Source organism: Rhododendron vialii, chromosome 3a (assembly GCF_030253575.1).
Source record: "Rhododendron vialii isolate Sample 1 chromosome 3a, ASM3025357v1".
In the NCBI taxonomy this organism is placed as follows: domain Eukaryota; kingdom Viridiplantae; phylum Streptophyta; class Magnoliopsida; order Ericales; family Ericaceae; genus Rhododendron; species Rhododendron vialii.
This window is the reverse complement of record NC_080559.1, coordinates 27065300-27082892: the sequence shown is the minus strand read 5'-3', so window position 1 is coordinate 27082892 and position 17593 is coordinate 27065300. Positions and strand designations below refer to the sequence as shown.

Below are 17593 nucleotides of genomic sequence, written 5' to 3'. Positions count from 1 at the left end.
AATGTTTGAGAATGTTCTCGCTGATAATAAAAAAAAGAGTGTTATCTCTAGCGTGGAAATAGCAATTTTCTCTCACTAGCCTCTCATTCCCCTGTTCTCCTCCTCTTTCTCTCTATCATCTCAGTAGAGTAGCACAGAGCACGTCCTTCTCTCTCCTCCAAATCACCACATCCCTCCCCCACTCGCACTCCCCACCAATGACAAATCCAACCGTCAGACTAGAAACTCAACGCTCTCCCGACCGTCCGATCGAAACACGGGACAAATCAACCAGTGCGCGTGGCTGGAGAAAGTACAAGCGGGGCCCTACCGCGCATTAGCTAGCTGTCCAAAATCGTAACCACTTCGGGAAACGGTAGTACGGGTGACGGCCGCTGCAACTCTCGCCTTTTCTATTCCACGGTCAATTACTAACGTCGCTTCACCGCCGTTTGCATTACATACATATACATGTCCCCTCCCAACATCTCTCTCTCTCTCATCTCCTCTCCCCTCTCTCTCTCTCTCTCTCTCTCTCTTCATAACAGCAATATCATTAACGCACTTACCTTACAGTTCACGCCAAACGCCTGCCCTCTCTCTCTCTCTCTCTCTCTCTCTCTCTCTCTACATTGTCTTTCTCTGGTTGTGGTAAGGTTTTGAATGATGAGAGAGAAACAGAGCTAAAAATCTTCTTCAGCTACCACTTCCCCCCCCCCCCCCCCCCCCCCAACCCCGCTCTCTCTCACTCTCTTCTATTACTTAGCCAGTACTGCTTCCACGGCTCGTTCCATCACCACCGAGGAAACGCTGCCTGCCGTTCCACGAGATGAAGAAGAACAAGGAGCTGTTTCTCTTCTCTCTCGCGGTCGTCCTCGTGCTTCTCTTTCCCCTCGCTTCGCCGTTTAGCGATGAAGGTCAGTAGCTCTGTATTTGTGTTACGGACGGAGTATTTTTCACTTGTTCCTTCGTCTATTCAGTTACATGTCCATTATTAGCGTTCTACTACATTCCGTATCTATTTTTGGGATAAACGAAGCCTGTTTTTGTAGCTTGGAAGAGTTTGAAAATGACTGAAGTTAGGAGATTCCGGAGAATCTGTAGAAACCTAACGGCTTTCTATCTACTCCGTTTGGTTCTCGAGAAAATGCTGAAGCAAAATTACTGCTCTGGTTTATTAGTTCAGCGCGATAACATGCACTTCCGTAAATTCTCGAGACGGTAGCCAGTATTGTTGTGTAAATATTTTAAAATTAATTTTGGATTAATTTTGGAACCTGAATGACAACTAACTCAGATAAATCAGGAGATTCCGTTATTTTATTTTTTTCATTTCTATTTTCTGTGCTTTTTACTACTTTTTTTTTTTGTTGCCCAGCAGTTCTGTGCTTGTTTCTATGAGCAAAAATGGAAACCAAACCGTAGCCATAGAAACATCGATTATTCCTTTTTACTTGTGCCTTTCAATATGGAATTTGACTACTAGGTGGTTTAATGGGATTTTGATGAGAGAGAGTGGTGTTATCTGCGCAGGGAAAGCTTTGATGGCAATTAAGGCGTCGTTTAGCAACGTAGCAAATGTGTTGCTGGACTGGAATGAGGCTCACAACGATGATTTCTGCTCGTGGCGAGGGGTGATTTGTGACAATGTCAGCTTATCTGTTGTTGCCCTGTACGCGTCTCTAGCTCTCTGTCTTGTTAATATAGTCTTGTAGAGTGATTAGTATCCTCTATTCTTTCTACTAATTCATTATTGTTTTCTATTTTGAAGGAATTTATCAAATCTGAACTTGGGAGGGGAAATCTCTCCAGCAATTGGGGACCTCAAGAATCTGCAATCTATGTATGCGTTTTTGTACTTTCTATTGATATATATGGTGCTTCTTCCATTTTGCATTGTGGTTGCGGTGTAATAGTAGATGGCATTCAGGGGTGGCTCCATTGGCCTTCTAGTGGCTTCAAGCGAACCCTGTTAGGTTAAAAAAATGGACCAAGTTTTATGTATGATTACATAATTTGATTTTTTTTTTAATCGTCTTTGCACTAGATAATCCTTTCAAGTCTAGATCATAGAGTAAATAAAGATAGATTACCTTAATTTACAAGGAAGGAGATTGTAGAGCTCAAAAGAAAAAAAACTAGGCCCGATGAGTTATTAATCAAATTTTCAACCAGAATAATTTTTTAGTACATTTTTTTAACCTAAGCTAAAATCCTGTCGCAGACCCTTAATGAATGTGAATATCCAGAATTTTTTGTTGAGGGTGGTTGTTGAGAAGTGCCAATCAAGTTAGATCTTCTTGACAAAAATGCTCCTGCAAGACTAGACTCTGGTGGATGATCTTCTTACAGAAGTTTTGGAAGGTTATTATTTTCATTGATTCTAATTGTAAACACATGTGTTGTTGAAATATTGCAGAGATTTTCAGGGCAACAACTTGACTGGTCAAATTCCAGATGAGATAGGCAACTGTGCTGCTCTGATATTATTGTAATACTTCACTTTCTAGTATCTTCTTCATTGGGATATTCTGATGTGTTATCCTGTGAAGTTCATGTTATTCAAATGACGGAGAGTTGACTTTGTTTGGTTTAGATTTTTGAAAGTTATTTTTGAAAGTTGGAGTGGTAATGAGTGGAGAGAGATAGAGAGAAAAATTTATTGAAAACTGTGCCGAGAGTTAAAAGTTAATTCCAAAATGTCAATCCAAGCAAGACCATTTCTTAAGGTCGTGTTTGCATGATGCAGGGACTTATCCACTAATTCATTGTATGGAGACATACCATTCTCAATATCTAAGCTTAAGCAGCTTGAGCTATTGTGAGTTAACGTTTGAAGTACAGTCTTATGCTGATTTGATAATCATGAAAGTTTTTAGCTCTCTCAAACTGAGGGTTTATATGCACTTTAATGCAGGAATTTGAAGAACAATCAATTGACTGGCCCTATCCCCTCAACATTGACGCAGATTGCCAACCTGAAAACACTGTGAGTTCCATTTTTCCTGGTGGAGTCTATTCATTTCTGTTGTCAAGGAGTTTGGACCATTTCAATGTTCTCTTACTGTGTGAAGTAAATACAACAATTTTTGTTATTGTGCCCTTACCCCCAGTCATTCCCAAGAACACTTAAATTTTTTGTAATTGAATCAAATTATGCTAATTTTGGTAATTGGTTTGTCGATTTATTCTTCAGCGATCTTGCTCGAAACCAGCTTACGGGAGAGATACCAAGGTTAATCTATTGGAATGAAGTTCTGCAGTATCTGTAAGTGTTGCTCTAATACTGCATTGTATGTTCATCATAGAACTTCTTCAAGGGAATTGGGTGTTTACTGAAATCAACTCTAATTGGGTGCCCTCTGATTATATTACATCATAATATTTGCCAGTGCTCATGATTCTGCGGATAAGCTTTTGATGAATTTGACAATTTCTTTGTTATAATATTTGTAGAGGCTTACGCGGCAATTCCTTAACTGGAACTTTGTCCCCAGATATGTGCCAATTGACTGGCCTGTGGTACTTGTAAGTGTCATAATTTCTTCTTTTGCATTGTTTTTTTTTTTGTTCTATGTATTTAATCCAAGTTTTGAACCTCTCCCCATTTCATGCAGTGACGTTAGAGGCAATAACTTAACTGGCACAATCCCAGACACCATTGGGAATTGTACAAGCTTTGAAATATTGTAAGTTACTTGACGGTAACTACCCCTAGAAATATTTTGTTTCCGTATTGGTTAAATGTTGCATCATGATTTGCAGAGATATCTCATACAATCAGATTACTGGGGGGATTCCGTACAATATCGGGTTTCTGCAAGTGGCTACTCTGTTAGTTCTCCTACTTTTCCCTTTTTTCCTTTATTCTTCATGCAAATTAGATGTCAGAAATGTAATTTCATCTTTAGGCGTTGTCATATGTAGTTGGCTCTGCACATAAATCTCGTTTATTGTATAAAATGCATTTCTTATTTTTTTTTCTAATATTACCTTACGTATGGCTCATCTTAGATCTCTACAAGGTAATAGGCTGACGGGGGAAATTCCAGAGGTGATAGGTCTGATGCAAGCTCTAGCTGTTTTGTAAGTATAAAACTGGAGAATTGAATTCGATTGACTCAATTATCAGCTATTTGTTTTCTGTAGTTGTCCAATCATTATAGAACTGCAAATTGGGTCAAAGCTAGAATCTTATCATGTTTGTTCTTTGCCTCGTCTCTCAGGGATTTGAGTGAGAATGAATTGGTGGGGCCAATACCACCAATTCTTGGGAATTTATCTTACACTGGGAAACTGTAAGTTTGTATCTTGAATAATATGCTTACTATGTTCATGCTTATTCTGTTCGCTCACGTACTTTGTATTTATTTGTTGGTGTAGGTATCTTCATGGCAACAAGCTAACAGGATCAATCCCACCAGAGCTTGGCAATATGTCCAAGCTCAGCTATTTGTAAGATACATTTAGCTGATTAGTTAGCAGTCAATTTAAGGAGTTGTAGGAATCTCAATTGATGAGGGATTAATTTGCAGGCAGTTAAATGACAATGAATTGGTTGGTGGAATCCCTGCTGAACTTGGGAAACTTGAGCAGCTCTTCGAATTGTGTGTCCATCTTCCTAGGGCCTCTATTCCTTTTTGTTGTTGAAGTTCTCGTCTTTTTGTACTCTCCTGTTTCTCTTAGTGGTTTGGCATGATATCCTCAGGAACCTTGCCAACAATAACCTGGAAGGACCCATCCCCCACAACATCAGCTCCTGCACTGCATTGAATCAATTGTATGACACCTGACAGCCTATCGACTTTCTACAACTTCATATTAAAGTTGATACCCTACTCTTAACTTTAATGTGATGATTTTCTTTCCTGTTTTTCTTGTAGTAATGTCTATGGGAATCGCTTAAGTGGGTCAATTCCTCTGAGTTTCCGGAATCTGGAAAGTCTGACATCTCTGTAAGTTGGAATGCTGGATTTGAAGGTGATTTTGTACTTGGTTCAAATCTGAACTTCCATGATTACTTATGAATTCTGTTTTGCGACAGGAATCTATCATCAAATAATTTCAAAGGAGTCGTACCTGTTGAGTTGGGGCATATTATCAATCTGGACACATTGTAGGTTTCTGTACAACTTGTGTGGTGTGTTGTACTGTGAACAATTATCTAGTTTTTCAAGCATCTTCCTTTGTTCTGTTAGGGATCTATCTAGCAATGAGTTCTCGGGACCTGTTCCTGCTGCAGTTGGTGATCTGGAGCACCTCTTAACACTGTAAGAAATACATATTCTTACCTGCACCTTTGAGATGGCTGAGTTTAGGGTTATCTACCTAACTTTTAAACATATTGTATGTCGAAGGAACTTAAGTCATAATCATCTTGATGGGCAACTACCTGCGGAGTTTGGTAATCTCAGAAGCATACAAATTATGTGAGTTTCTGCCCGAAATCCTCTACCAGTTCAACCCTTTCAAATTATTATTATTATTATTTTTTGAATCTTTGCATATATTTTCATTCCTGATTATATTTATGTGCACAATTGTAGTGATTTGTCATCAAACACACTGTCTGGTCACATCCCTCATGAGTTGGGTCAATTGCAGAACATTGTCTCTCTGTAAGTTGGTTATCAAGTGTTTTGCCTTGGTTATTTTGCAACAACTTTCTTGTTATTAGAATCCGTTTTTGACTTGTACCTTTGTTTTTCCTTCCTTTAAATTTTTTCAGTATATTGAACAATAACAATCTCCGTGGAGAAATTCCGGATCAGCTAGCTAATTGTTTCAGTCTTTCCACTCTGTGAGTTCCCACCGTCCCTCCTTATCCTATCTATTTTGTAAATGGCATATGGACTTACTGATACTTGGATGTGTTAGGAATGTTTCCTACAACAACTTATCTGGGACTGTTCCTCCTATTGGAAACTTTTCACGGTTTTCACCTTCTAGGTAGGGGAACTTAATTATGAATTCTCCGTCACTTTCCCTAACTCCTTTGTTTTTGTATGATCATCTTTTTTAGATAACTATTTGTGTTTTTATTTATTTATTTTAAATTTAGCTTCATGGGAAATCCGTTACTATGTGGGGACTGGTTGGGATCAATATGTGATCCTTGTGCATCGACATCGAAAGGTATGAGGTTAATTTTGAAGGTTTGATTGGGAGTATTTGATCTTTTCTCTCCACTTCTCCCTCCCTTTGAGTCAGGTCTTGGGGATGAATATGGCTGGTTGATTTTAACTATTGGCTCCTTCTGCTTTTTATTGCAGCACTAGTCTCCAAGACTGCAGTAGTTTGTATAACTCTGGGCTTTGTCACACTGATAGCCATGGTAATAGTGGCTGTGTACAAATCGAAACAACCTGATCCATTCTCTCAGGAGTGCCAGAAGAGCATGCAAGGTATGCATACTTCCGAGTTTCTTCTTTTTAAATGGTCAACGCCTATAATACAATTTGGGATTTTTTTCTGGTCAGGTCCTCCGAAGCTAGTTATTCTCCACATGGATATGGCTATTCATACCTATGATGATATCATGAGAATCACAGAGAATTTAAGCGAGAAATACATCATAGGATATGGCGCTTCCAGCACGGTGTACAAGTGTGTATTGAAGAATTCCCGACCAGTAGCAGTTAAGCGATTATACTCTCAACATACCCACAACATGAGAGAGTTTGAGACTGAACTAGAGACAATTGGCAGCATCAGGCACAGAAACATTGTCAGCTTGCATGGCTATGCTTTGTCGCCTTTTGGGAACCTCCTCTTCTATGACTACATGGAGAATGGCTCTCTCTGGGATCTCCTTCATGGTAAGTAAGCTCCCCTTAGTTTTTTATTTTCCCTGAGGGATATAGTAAATAATATTATATCACCACATTACCACCACACAAGTCCTGCTTTTAAACTTTGTTCTTAACCTAGACACTGGTAATTGGTAGCATATTTCCCAAAAAATTTTCTTCCTCATGTTTTCTATATACTTGTTTGATATCTGATATCAATAGCTATACATTTTAGGTTGTATTTTCATCATGAATCTAATGATGCCCAAAATTGATAACCTATGAGTTGTATTTGGATCGTTTGTTTGACAGGGCCAGCCAAGGTAAAACTTGATTGGGACACGCGTTTAAAGATTGCAGTTGGAGCTGCCCAGGGGCTTGCTTACCTTCACCATGATTGCAACCCTAGAATCATTCACCGTGATGTTAAGTCCTCAAATATCCTGCTAGATGAGAACTTTGAGGCTCATCTCTCTGATTTTGGGATTGCGAAATCTATTCCAACTGCAAAAACTCATGCCTCAACTTATGTTATGGGTACCATTGGTTACATTGATCCTGAGTACGCCCGGACCTCTCGGCTGAACGAGAAATCAGATGTTTATAGCTTCGGTGTCGTCCTCTTGGAGCTACTGACTGGCAAAAAGGCTGTTGACAATGATTCTAACTTGCATCAGCTGGTATGCTTCTTGACATCTCTACACTTTCTCTTATACAAATGACAGAGACCCACTTGTTAGCCAATTAAAGTATAATCCATTCAAGCTCGCTTCTCTTAATAAGATTATGTACTAGGTAATTCTTAGGAGAACGGATAAGATTATGTGGTAATATAACTGAAGGCCCAAAATATCTTTGTTTAACTGAGGTAGTATGTAGCATGAGATATGAGGAGGATATGATTAACGTATCATATCCAGTGGTTGGCAATGTGTTAGTAATAGATAGATTGAAAAAAGTATTGAGTTGTGTTCATATCACTCAGTCTTGAGTTAGTTTCTTCCATTCCCTAGGAGTAGGAAGGGAGAGACAATATCAAATGTGGAGTCTTGCTGCAACAATACCTTGGTTAGGTTTCTATCTCTGAACGTATACGTGGAGCCTTTTACCATTAGCAATGTGGCACTAGGAGACAGTAAAAGACATGAAGGGATCACCAATATGAAATTTGTTCTCCCCAGATGTCCCGCTATATATAAGTTAAATAAGCAGACCCAAATGTCTTCTCTGCCTTGATTGGATATATTTACACCGCGGAGTCCATGATACTATGGATTGTTTGCTGAAGATTTTATTTGGTAATCCTAGAGTTAGCAATTCAAATTGTAAGGGTTAGTAGCTATAGGTCTTCTGAGCGAGGAAGCTAAGCTCTTGGGGCTATTGTCAGTTGTGGATTTTAATGATACTCTACATAAAGGTTCCTTAATCTTGTGCATTTTGTTAGCTAACTAATTAGGTTTGTTCAATTTCTAATTCTTGCGCCTTCTTTTATGTTCATTTTCCAGATTATGGCCAAGGCAGATGATAACACAGTGATGGAGGCAGTTGATCCCGAGGTCTCTGTTACATGCATGGACTTATCCCATGTCCGGAAAACCTTCCAACTTGCTTTACTGTGTACGAAGCGCCAACCGTCTGAGCGACCAACGATGCATGAAGTTGCTAGGGTCTTGGTCTCCTTGCTTCCTGCTCCTCTAGCAAAGCCATGTGGGGCCCCTCCGAAAACTGTTAACTACGCGCAGTTTGTGGTTGATAAGAGACAAGCCCAAATGAATACGCAGCAGCTCCAAGTCCAGACCGACAACAATTCCTCTGATGCCCAGTGGTTGGTTAGATTTCGGGAAGTTATTTCAAAAAACACTCTTTGATAGTTAAATTTACTGCATTTTGAGTCCATAGAAGCAAAGGGAAATGGGTGATTAAATGGACATCAAATCCGAATTTATGGTCCAGCCGGGGGTTTCTTTTGCAATTGGAAAAAAAGTAGAAGTGGATTCGACAAGCAAGTTTTGAGATACTTTAGATGAAGCTTAGATTCTAAGTTGGAAAGAAAGTTAAATCTGTATTTTAAGTACTTAATATTTACTTTAATCAACTCTGTTGCAGTATTCTAAAGGAGAAATATCGAGATGCTCATCTTTTTTGTAAACTTGGTACAAGACGTTCACTTTGTTGATACACCTCGTAGTGCTTATTATCCAGCTATGTGTTGACTATTTCCTCCCTTGCTGCTATGATTTACTATGCCGGCCGTCAATTCATTTTCTAAAACCCCTCCTGCCGTATATGCATGTGACAAACAGCGAATGCATATGCCGTACTACGCATTCGACGGCACTGCAGACCCACTGTTATTGATAAGATTGATAGGCTTAACAGAAATTTCCTTTGGATCGGCACCACAGTATTCTTCTCATTAACAGGAATCAAATATTTTCGAACTGGGATGGAAAGTTGTCGCTTTGGAATGGAATTGTCTGTTGGTAATCTATATTACTTTGGAATGATTGAAGGGGTGGGTAAGGCCCCCTTTTTTGGTTTTTCTTCTGCGGCGGGAATGGCCCTCTTGCCATCACCAATCCTGGACCACACGCGGTAAATGGCATGAAGGTTAGTGAAAATCATTGACGAGCAGGGTAATTGCGCTCTCTCTTCTCTCTCTTAACATCGTGAATAGAAGGGGCATAGACAACATTCTGAGAACTAATATTCCTAGATAATCGACCTTCCTGATTGTTTTCGTTGGTTGCCTGGTTGGATCCCAACTTGGAAACTTGATCTATTCTGCTGCTTGTGAACTTATAAACCATCAGGAATCCAACGCCATGGCCTGGATTTGGCTTTTGAAGCTGAAAGTTCCCCTAGAATGTAAAAGTTTTCTTCGGCTTGTGTTGCGTGATAGACTTGCAACAAATAAGCTTATAACGCACAGAGGTAATGAGGTCTGATGCTTGTCGGTAACTTCCCCAAATGCAGCGCGAGCTTGGAAGACATGGATCACTTAATCAGAGGGTGCTATAATGCCAAGGGAGAATAGGGATTGCCCCATCGGAGATTGGATTGTGTCCAATCTCAAATCCAAAATCCTAACTACAAGAGAGATAATGATGTCTTAGGGAGCACCACTTCTGCCATCATTCTATGGAAAATTTGGAAAGATCTTAACAGGGAGGAAAAAAAAAGAAGCTTCGAAATTGTGAAGTCCATTGCTCATATTCGCCGTAAGAACATCATTGCCTATTCTACAATGAAATTCAAGACGCCCTCACTTCTCCTTTAAATGCAGGTGCGACAAAGCTGAAAACCGACGGTTGCTGGCATGAGGGAAATGGGTTTGGAAGGCTTTTCCAGAACAAAGAGGGAAATGGTTGCTGGGCTACTGCTATACTCAAGCCTAGAAACGGAGCCTTGGGGATTAACCATCATGCTGGAAAATGGAATGCATTGCGTGAGAATTGAGGGCATGTTTGATTGGGCTTCGGATTAGGAATAAAGTGGGATATCTTTCCTCCATGTTTGTTTTGCATAGAATTAGACTGTGGGCTAGTTTGTTTGTTTGGCGCGGAGGAGGATTATAAAGACTATTACACTGGTTTTTAACTTTATCCCTACCTAGCCCTAAATGAGGGGAAAATAATTCAAGGACCCTAGGAAGTCCATCTCTAACTTTACCATTACAAGGAATATCACCATTCATCTCCATCATGGACAATTAACCCAATTTCTAGAACAAACATGTAAACCAAAATTTTAAAATTCAATATTCTACTGCATTTCTGCCAGTAACCATGGTAAGGGGCTGGTCCAAAACTCAAAAAGAATAAAAAAACATTAGCATCGATTTTTCTATGGCGCTAAACTCGAGTCATTTCCTTTTTATACAGCCAGGGGAAATTTCTATCCGTAGTTGGAAAAAAAACATGGCCATTGGAGTCTTTCTACAATCAACCCACAGGATGGCAAATCCATTTTAGGTAATCCCATTGAACAACTCCAACCCCACCATCCAAACCACTTATCAAACAGGGCCCGAATCTGATTCCCAAACTGCGGGCAACTGATAAAGCACCACCCAAGCACCCGCACAAGTAACTAGTGGTAGTGTCCAAGGCCCTCTTAAGCGGGCCCAGAGCTTCCATTAGCCATATTCATATGTGTTGCCAACCGAATCAAAGTGCTGATCATCTTGCAAGACTTGGAGCTGAGCAACCGAAAGACCTGGTGGTCAATAAAGACACCCCACCATGCGCGAGGCATTTCATTCGTTCTTGAGGATGCTCTTGGGGTTGGACATCTTGGGTTTAGCTTTTTTTTCTTTTTGAACGGAGGGTTTAGCTTATTGCTGTTGTTTTATGGACTTCAGTTTAGGTCTTGCTGTTGCTTGTTGTGTTTGAACGTTTGTATTTCCAAGTACCCAAAGAAAAAACCCGCGAGAGGCCACCGTATAATTTGTAAAGTTGGCCGAAAAACATGAGTCCTAAGCAAGACAAACAAACTCTTTATATATACCTCAGGATTAATTTGTACACTTAGTTCTGCTACATGTAGGCCTAACTAAGACCAAACAAAACTTTTGATCCGAAGTGCAGGCTTGATTATTGAAGGAGGATCTGACTTCTGCGAACATAAATTTGAAAATTCAAAATCCTCTCATTGAGCCTCTAAAGATGCACAGCCCTTAAGGATTTTCATCTTGCTCTCAGCGGATGTCCATGCTCCTGTTGCATTACGATCTCATGTCAAACATTACATAAAAAGTCTTCAATCAATGAAGATCATAGAACAAGCTCTCTGAAACTCAAATGATTAATCGCACATGGTGCTACCTGTTGATGTTCATCCGGGGTTCATTATCAGGGATTCTCCACTCGTCGTTACACTGACTCTGCTTCCTCCCATACCCCTGGATTGATAGGTTTTGAACTCAAAACTCATTATTGGGTTTCAAAATAAAGCATATAAAAGGTTCATGCTGTGATAATCGGTACCCGGACTTCTTGTTTCAATGAAACTGGCACATTCTCCTTGGGTCCCTATAACCAAACAATGAAATCACTTGTGCTACTAGAAAGATAACATGTTCAGAATAAATATAGTTTATTTCATAATACTTCTAGTAAACAAACCTTAGGGCGCAGAGGTGGTTTGGTCTGAGATCTCACATTATGCTCCACATTGGATTTCAGGGACAACTGACATTGATTACAAGAGAAGAAAGAGAGATGACAATGGAGAAGAATCGAACACTCCAAGATATTTGGTCCAATGTTTACGTAGCCAGAATGAAACTCAGAGCAAAAATGAAGGAAAAGGAATAGAAAACTAGGTTAATATCCTACCTTGTTAAATAATTCAATTGGTGGGTTGTCAGACAATCTATTATCATTTGAAAGCTGGAGTTCCTGAGGGAAGTACAGGGTAAAGTTATGATCTCTATAGAAACAGATTGCAAATATGATATTTTTGTAAAAACAAGAACAAGAAACTTATGTGGAAGCATCATATTACCGCAGTGGCTTCTTCTTTGACATTCTGGTAGGTGACAACCTTGCTTTTACTTAAGACAATCTGTGCATCAAAAACATCTGTTGTCATGGCTATAACCAGATATAAATAAAATAATGAGACTCGCACGTCAATAGTTCACCTCACCTTCTTATTAAGCGGCCTAGCTTTGACTCTTTTTATTGTTCCAAACTTATCGTGCTTCCTTGCATCTTCACCGTTTAGCCTGAGAAACAGAAGTTTATGAAACTGAAATAAGCATCCATATCATCTGAACACTATGAATTAAGCAAGAAATTTAAGATGAGAGGCCTGTTTGGGAAAGACTGGGGCGATCCAATGTGCACCTCCAAACAAAATTTCATTCTTTGTTTTTCCATCGTGACTAATAGTCGAATTCCATCCATCTAAGGCAGTAATACTGTTAATCTGTTACCTTTCATTCTCGGTGGATTCAGAATTCTGCACGTTCAATGCCTGCGGTTAACAAGTTAAAAGTTTTTGACTGGTGAATATACACAAGTGCCAACGACACTACAAGGAACAAACTAAGCATAAACTAAACAAAACAGCTTTCAAAATAATTTACAATTATAAAAGGACCCCAAGGACAGAGGACTAAGGAGGACAGTGACTGTGTTTGTTAACCTACATGAGCAGATGAGTGTTGCATAGCCCTCTCTGATGTCTTCAAATGGAACACCTAGAAAGCAATGAGAAAGGGGAAATAATTAAGTCACAGAATTGTGCAAATGAATTACTAACCCTTGTAAACTTTATGAGATCTCCAAAGAAAAGCTTCTCGTAATGTCTACGGGAATAAAAAACAAGTTTTCGTAATTTACTTGAAAAAATGAGGATTGTCGTCTGCTCTTCTTTTTTTGAGGGGGCAATGAAGGTGCTTTGAGAATCTGTCAAACAAAATCACATAGCAAGCATAAAATATCAACTGACAAATTCATTCCAAAAGTATAGTTTCATAAGATTCAAGAAGACTCCTAATTTATTAAAACTACCAACTTTGCTGTTCAATGGTCGTGCTTTAAAGGGAGGGGCCTTTGATTTTTCATGTTCACCTGACTCTGAATTGTTCCTGAACCTGAAATTAGACATGCAACATGTTCTATGAAGCTAATCATTCAATGCTGCACATCCTGAGATATATGATAGAAGATAACAACATTGTCTGACGAGAAGTATAACCTATGTCTTTGGGCTCTATGGGCTGTTTCCAGAGCAGGCTCTCTTGGTACAGTAACTTTTAACCTGGTATTCAAGGTGCTAGCATCTACTTGTCGAACCTGTTTTTGGATATTTTTTTTTTCAATTTGAAAACAGGAGAAGAAGGAAGAGGTGGGGGAGGGCAAAGACAGGAAGAAAAAAAGGAACGATAATGAGAAATCAGTACAATCTTAAATTGGTGAAGAATATTAGTCTAACTGACAACAGCTTACTTATGAAGTAGATAACTTACCTTAGGTAACTTGTGTGACAACAGGCTTTGGTGATTCAGATGAGCAACCTGTTTTTAGCATAGCATCATCTCAGTAGATTGTAAGAACAATTATAGAAGACACAAGATTCAGCATGCTTCTTTGGATAAGAATATAAAGAGCACCACCAGGTATGTAAAAATACACCCATCAATTAATTCAAGGCAAAAGTTATGAAGAAAAATTTTAGTGAAAGCATGAATCCCTAGGCCAGGAAAGGATGAAGTAGAAAACAAGGTCTTTGTGACCAACAAAATTGACAAGGAAAAGTCTCACCATCACTGGATTTTTCTGTTGGACATTGAGCAAATTCCCACTCTAAATTAACCTAACTCAGGTTCTTTTACTAAAAAACCGAAGTTCGTTATAAGTGAAACCCTCCCTAAAAACATGCAAAACAGATTCAGATTTGAAGTTCAATCCAAAGTGAAGAAGGTCTACTGCTTGCAATATAACAGAACTAATGCATACATCAAAACTCGAGCCCACCAATACACATGTGAAGACATAAAACACAACAAAAATAAATGAGCACTTCCGCTGCACCTTACGCAAATAACCACTCTCTAGTTTTTGCCTTTTCGTTGCATTACTGTCAGCTGCAAGAGAGTTCTTTGAACTTCTCTCATCTATTTTAGTTAATGGCTTCTGAGACCTGCGAGTCAAGGATGAAGGAATGTTTTGAAAAAATCAGATACAGGAAACCAGTTTTTACTATTCAATCATACATCCAAAGAATAACTATGACCTTCCCAAGAATCGGTTGGAATGGACTTCTTTTTCTCTGTTTAGCTTGGCCAAATGACTTGCTGTGGGTGTCATTAGAGTTGAACTCCTTGGTTTGGATGATTGTCCCGCAGACTTTGTTTTCGTTTTCAGAATATCCTGAGCCATTTGGTAATGATATTGTGGCCCTGAAGAAGTACAAAATAATAACAAAACTATTAAACCTGAAGAAGCGGAAGGGAAAGAGGAGGCTTAGCTTAACTATATACATATTTATGCACAAAATATGTGCTGCTGCAAGTACCAAAAATAATCTACAGTAGAACAATCACGTCTACTGAAACAAGGTATATTTTAAAGAACATAAAGCCACAAATTTGAAAGGTTTGGCCTTTTGGGCCCGAAATGGACAGAGGGGCCATTAAAGGAAACTTGAAAGAAATTTATATCCTCAACAAGCATTGGCTTATGCTGATCATGAAAAATAAAAATTAAAAAATAGGGATTGACTCAAGTTAAAAGCAATTCATTAGATGTTTTTAGAAATTTGCCTGTTGAATGATGCCTTGGAATTTGCTTGCTCACACATTACGACATAACATTCAACTACAAACTATGCGAGTCAGCCAGGAGCTTCTAATAATCAGCGATGATTTATTTCTGAACTGTACAAAATATTCGGATAAAAACCAAGAGGAATAATTTTATTTAAAAAAAAAAAAAAAAAAAAGGACATAAGGCTACTACAGCTGCAAACAGCATTAATTCGACTGTTTTCGGTGACGTACCCTAGACATCACTGTGAGAATTTATACCTTCCTATTGTACACCAAGACAAAGTCAAACGCACTGAAATGGAGAACAGCTATAGCAATTCAACGCATTCCAGATGATAAATTGTTTTTTCCAGAGCATCACATCCGGTTCAATGAATGAAAAATCTCAATGTAATGCAAATCCAATGAAACTGAACTTATGGAATAATAATAACTACTTTCTATGGCAACACAGAAAAGGAAAAGTACCTTTTTTATTTTCATCTTGTACAAACTCTTCAGGATCCATGTCACAATCCATGTTGTTGCTACTAGAAATCATGCTTTCACCATCACTTGATTTGAGAGAGGTGTATCCATTTTCTACAGAGATGACTTCTCTCCGTTTCAACTTTATTACAAATGCTGTATGATCAAAATAGGAGGGGAAAAGAGTGAGGAAGATATTTGAAACGTAATTATCAAGGAATTCCAAATTAAAATCTGTAACACTTCCGTTTCAATCATTCTTAGAAGTTTAGAACAGGAAACATCTCTGCCGATCATATAATGAAGAAGACCACATTTGGTGAATACTAAAATGAAGCTCGCTTACACTCTCCAATTCAAAAGTTGACGATAAGATAACCAAATCCCACATATGCTTTAGCAGCGTTTAGCTTGCCTAAACTAACCGTTAGGGACAAACAAGAAAACAATCTCCCTTAGTAATGCTCCATGTTTAATCCATTTAGAACACTTGGGTTCCCTTCTGCATAATTTTATACAAGCCTGTTGGTTAACCTTTCCATCTTGTTCACTCTAATATTTACATTCTCGACAAAACTTATGTATTGTGCTTTGCAAATCTAGATTCACTTTTTCATTGCTTTAGGAGCACCAGTCTGTTGTCATAGATTATGACAGTTGACAACCAAACTCAAAAGGTTCGTCTTTCTTGCCTAACTTTTTTCTCAAACTCTTCAATTCTTGGTTTATCATACTTCGTAGTACAGGCATTGCGTGTGCACAATTTCTAGTAAGGAATAAATATAAAGGCGGTAGAGCGCAAAGCTTACAGTGAGGAAGCACGATTTGTTTCTAATGGAAAACATCCTCACAGTGAAGGAATGTCCAACATAATAGCAAAGTAGTTCAAAGCACATACTTAAGCACAATGAAACAGTGCCATACAAGTTTTCGCTCACTTGTCAAATAAATTTCAGGTGTTATAAGGGTTATTGGTCATTTCTAGGTTTCAGGTGTTACACGGGCTACAAGTCCTCACTCCCTTCTAGGTTTCACAGCACATACTTAACTACAACAAAACAGTGCCATATAAATTCTCATTTCACCTGTCAAATAAATATTATAAATTTCATTTCTTTCAATGGTTAATGGTAAATCATTAACCTGATTATCCTGTTTCCTAATAATCTCTCTCATTGGCCCTAGTTCCCCGTCAGTAACTTCCAGGTTTCACATAAGAACCTCAATGAGCAATCACGCATAAGCTGAAAATTACGACCAATCAATAAATAGACACAAAATCATTAACATCAATTTATTTGTGAACGCTTACGAGAAGGCGGATAACTCGGGGCCGATTCAAACCAGCGCTCGGCGTGCTCAGCCTCGAGGGAAGATTCCGGCCGTGTGAAATCGAAGAAGCGAGAGGCGTCGAACTCGTAATCGAAATCCACTTCCGACACCTCGAAATAACCCCCAACGAAGTCCTCCATCTCTTCGTCCATATCTCCGTCGTGCATCGTCGGGTTTTTTTTTTTTTTCTTCAAGAAACCGAAGTTTCAGACGAAGGAATCGGAGGACTCCATTGACGACGCCTTTGCTCGGTCGCTCGCGCTCTGTAGCTTGGAGTCCAGGGGGATTTGTTGATGGTGAAACCCTAAAATGGGAAGGGAAGAAGGAATGAGAGAATGAGATTTATCGGCGGAATTTGCGTTTTTTCGAAGAGCGTGAAAATAAACAGCGATGATAGACCCGTTTGTTTGTTTTGTCGATATATACATAGCGCCCAGGCTGGGATTTTTGAAAAAGTGGGTCCCCCAATCTTAACGCCAAGCTTCCAACGTTTCCTTGTTTCCAATTGGCTTCCCTATCACTCGGATTATAATATTCACAGAGAGAAACTTATTCAAGATGGTGGAGCCGTCAATAATTTCTTCACGGTTCCGCATAATTTCTCATGTTCATTCGCGTAATTAATGGTTGAGATTGTTTTTTAATTTTGACCGATAACAAGTAATTTTTACTTGTCAAAATTGGTTTTCAATCCGGACTGTCCAGTAACACTTTGGACGCGCGCGATTGGGCTTCCGTAACT

The 17593-nt window shown here is 39.0% G+C and overlaps 2 protein-coding genes across 4 annotated transcripts; one reads left to right on the top strand and one right to left on the bottom strand.

Moving 5' to 3' along the window:
- Positions 1–537: 537 nt before the first annotated feature.
- On the top strand, positions 538–8919 carry LOC131319205 (LRR receptor-like serine/threonine-protein kinase ERL1). Of its 3 annotated transcripts, none has more exons than XM_058349364.1 (27): positions 541–896; positions 1513–1651; positions 1751–1822; positions 2399–2470; positions 2729–2800; positions 2897–2968; positions 3176–3247; positions 3436–3507; positions 3597–3668; positions 3745–3813; positions 3994–4065; positions 4206–4277; positions 4363–4434; positions 4515–4586; positions 4688–4759; positions 4863–4934; positions 5024–5095; positions 5178–5249; positions 5337–5408; positions 5526–5597; positions 5708–5779; positions 5857–5928; positions 6041–6114; positions 6252–6383; positions 6459–6797; positions 7083–7450; positions 8276–8919. In XM_058349364.1, exons 1-27 carry the CDS (start codon positions 809–811, stop codon positions 8636–8638), a joined length of 2940 nt encoding a protein of 979 aa, XP_058205347.1. In that variant the 5' UTR covers positions 541–808; the 3' UTR covers positions 8639–8919. The 3 variants fall into 3 exon arrangements, with proteins under 3 accessions (XP_058205345.1, XP_058205347.1, XP_058205346.1); XM_058349363.1 differs by having other exon boundaries at positions 746–772; positions 805–896; positions 6252–6797; XM_058349362.1 differs by having other exon boundaries at positions 538–896; positions 6252–6797.
- A 2333-nt stretch (positions 8920–11252) lies between these two features.
- LOC131319206 (protein TPX2-like) lies at positions 11253–17251 on the bottom strand. The gene is made up of 17 exons (XM_058349365.1): positions 16832–17251; positions 15520–15675; positions 14517–14682; positions 14315–14423; positions 13750–13797; positions 13479–13576; positions 13296–13374; positions 13121–13186; positions 12928–12978; positions 12712–12752; positions 12423–12501; positions 12279–12338; positions 12110–12172; positions 11897–11962; positions 11759–11803; positions 11597–11673; positions 11253–11488 (listed from the first exon to the last, which is right to left on the bottom strand). Exons 1-17 carry the CDS (start codon positions 17016–17018, stop codon positions 11470–11472), a joined length of 1410 nt encoding a protein of 469 aa, XP_058205348.1. The 5' UTR covers positions 17019–17251; the 3' UTR covers positions 11253–11469.
- Between the last annotated feature and the right edge of the window lie 342 nt (positions 17252–17593).

What these genes read in the sequence shown, in the direction of transcription:
- LOC131319206 (XM_058349365.1), bottom strand. Translation starts at nt 17,018, where the DNA reads ATGCACGACGGAGATATGGACGAAGAGATGGAGGACTTCGTTGGGGGT. An exon ending in CATAGAGCCCAAAGACATAG is followed by an intron (nt 13,375 to 13,478) that starts GTTATACTTCTC and finishes GTCTAATTTCAG; the next exon opens with GTTCAGGAACAATTCAGAGT. An exon ending in GACAATCCTCATTTTTTCAA is followed by an intron (nt 12,979 to 13,120) that starts GTAAATTACGAA and finishes ATTGCTTTCTAG; the next exon opens with GTGTTCCATTTGAAGACATC.
- LOC131319205 (XM_058349362.1), top strand. Translation starts at nt 809, where the DNA reads ATGAAGAAGAACAAGGAGCTGTTTCTCTTCTCTCTCGCGGTCGTCCTC. An exon ending in CTCAAGAATCTGCAATCTAT is followed by an intron (nt 1,823 to 2,398) that starts GTATGCGTTTTT and finishes GAAATATTGCAG; the next exon opens with AGATTTTCAGGGCAACAACT. An exon ending in AATGAAGTTCTGCAGTATCT is followed by an intron (nt 3,248 to 3,435) that starts GTAAGTGTTGCT and finishes TAATATTTGTAG; the next exon opens with AGGCTTACGCGGCAATTCCT.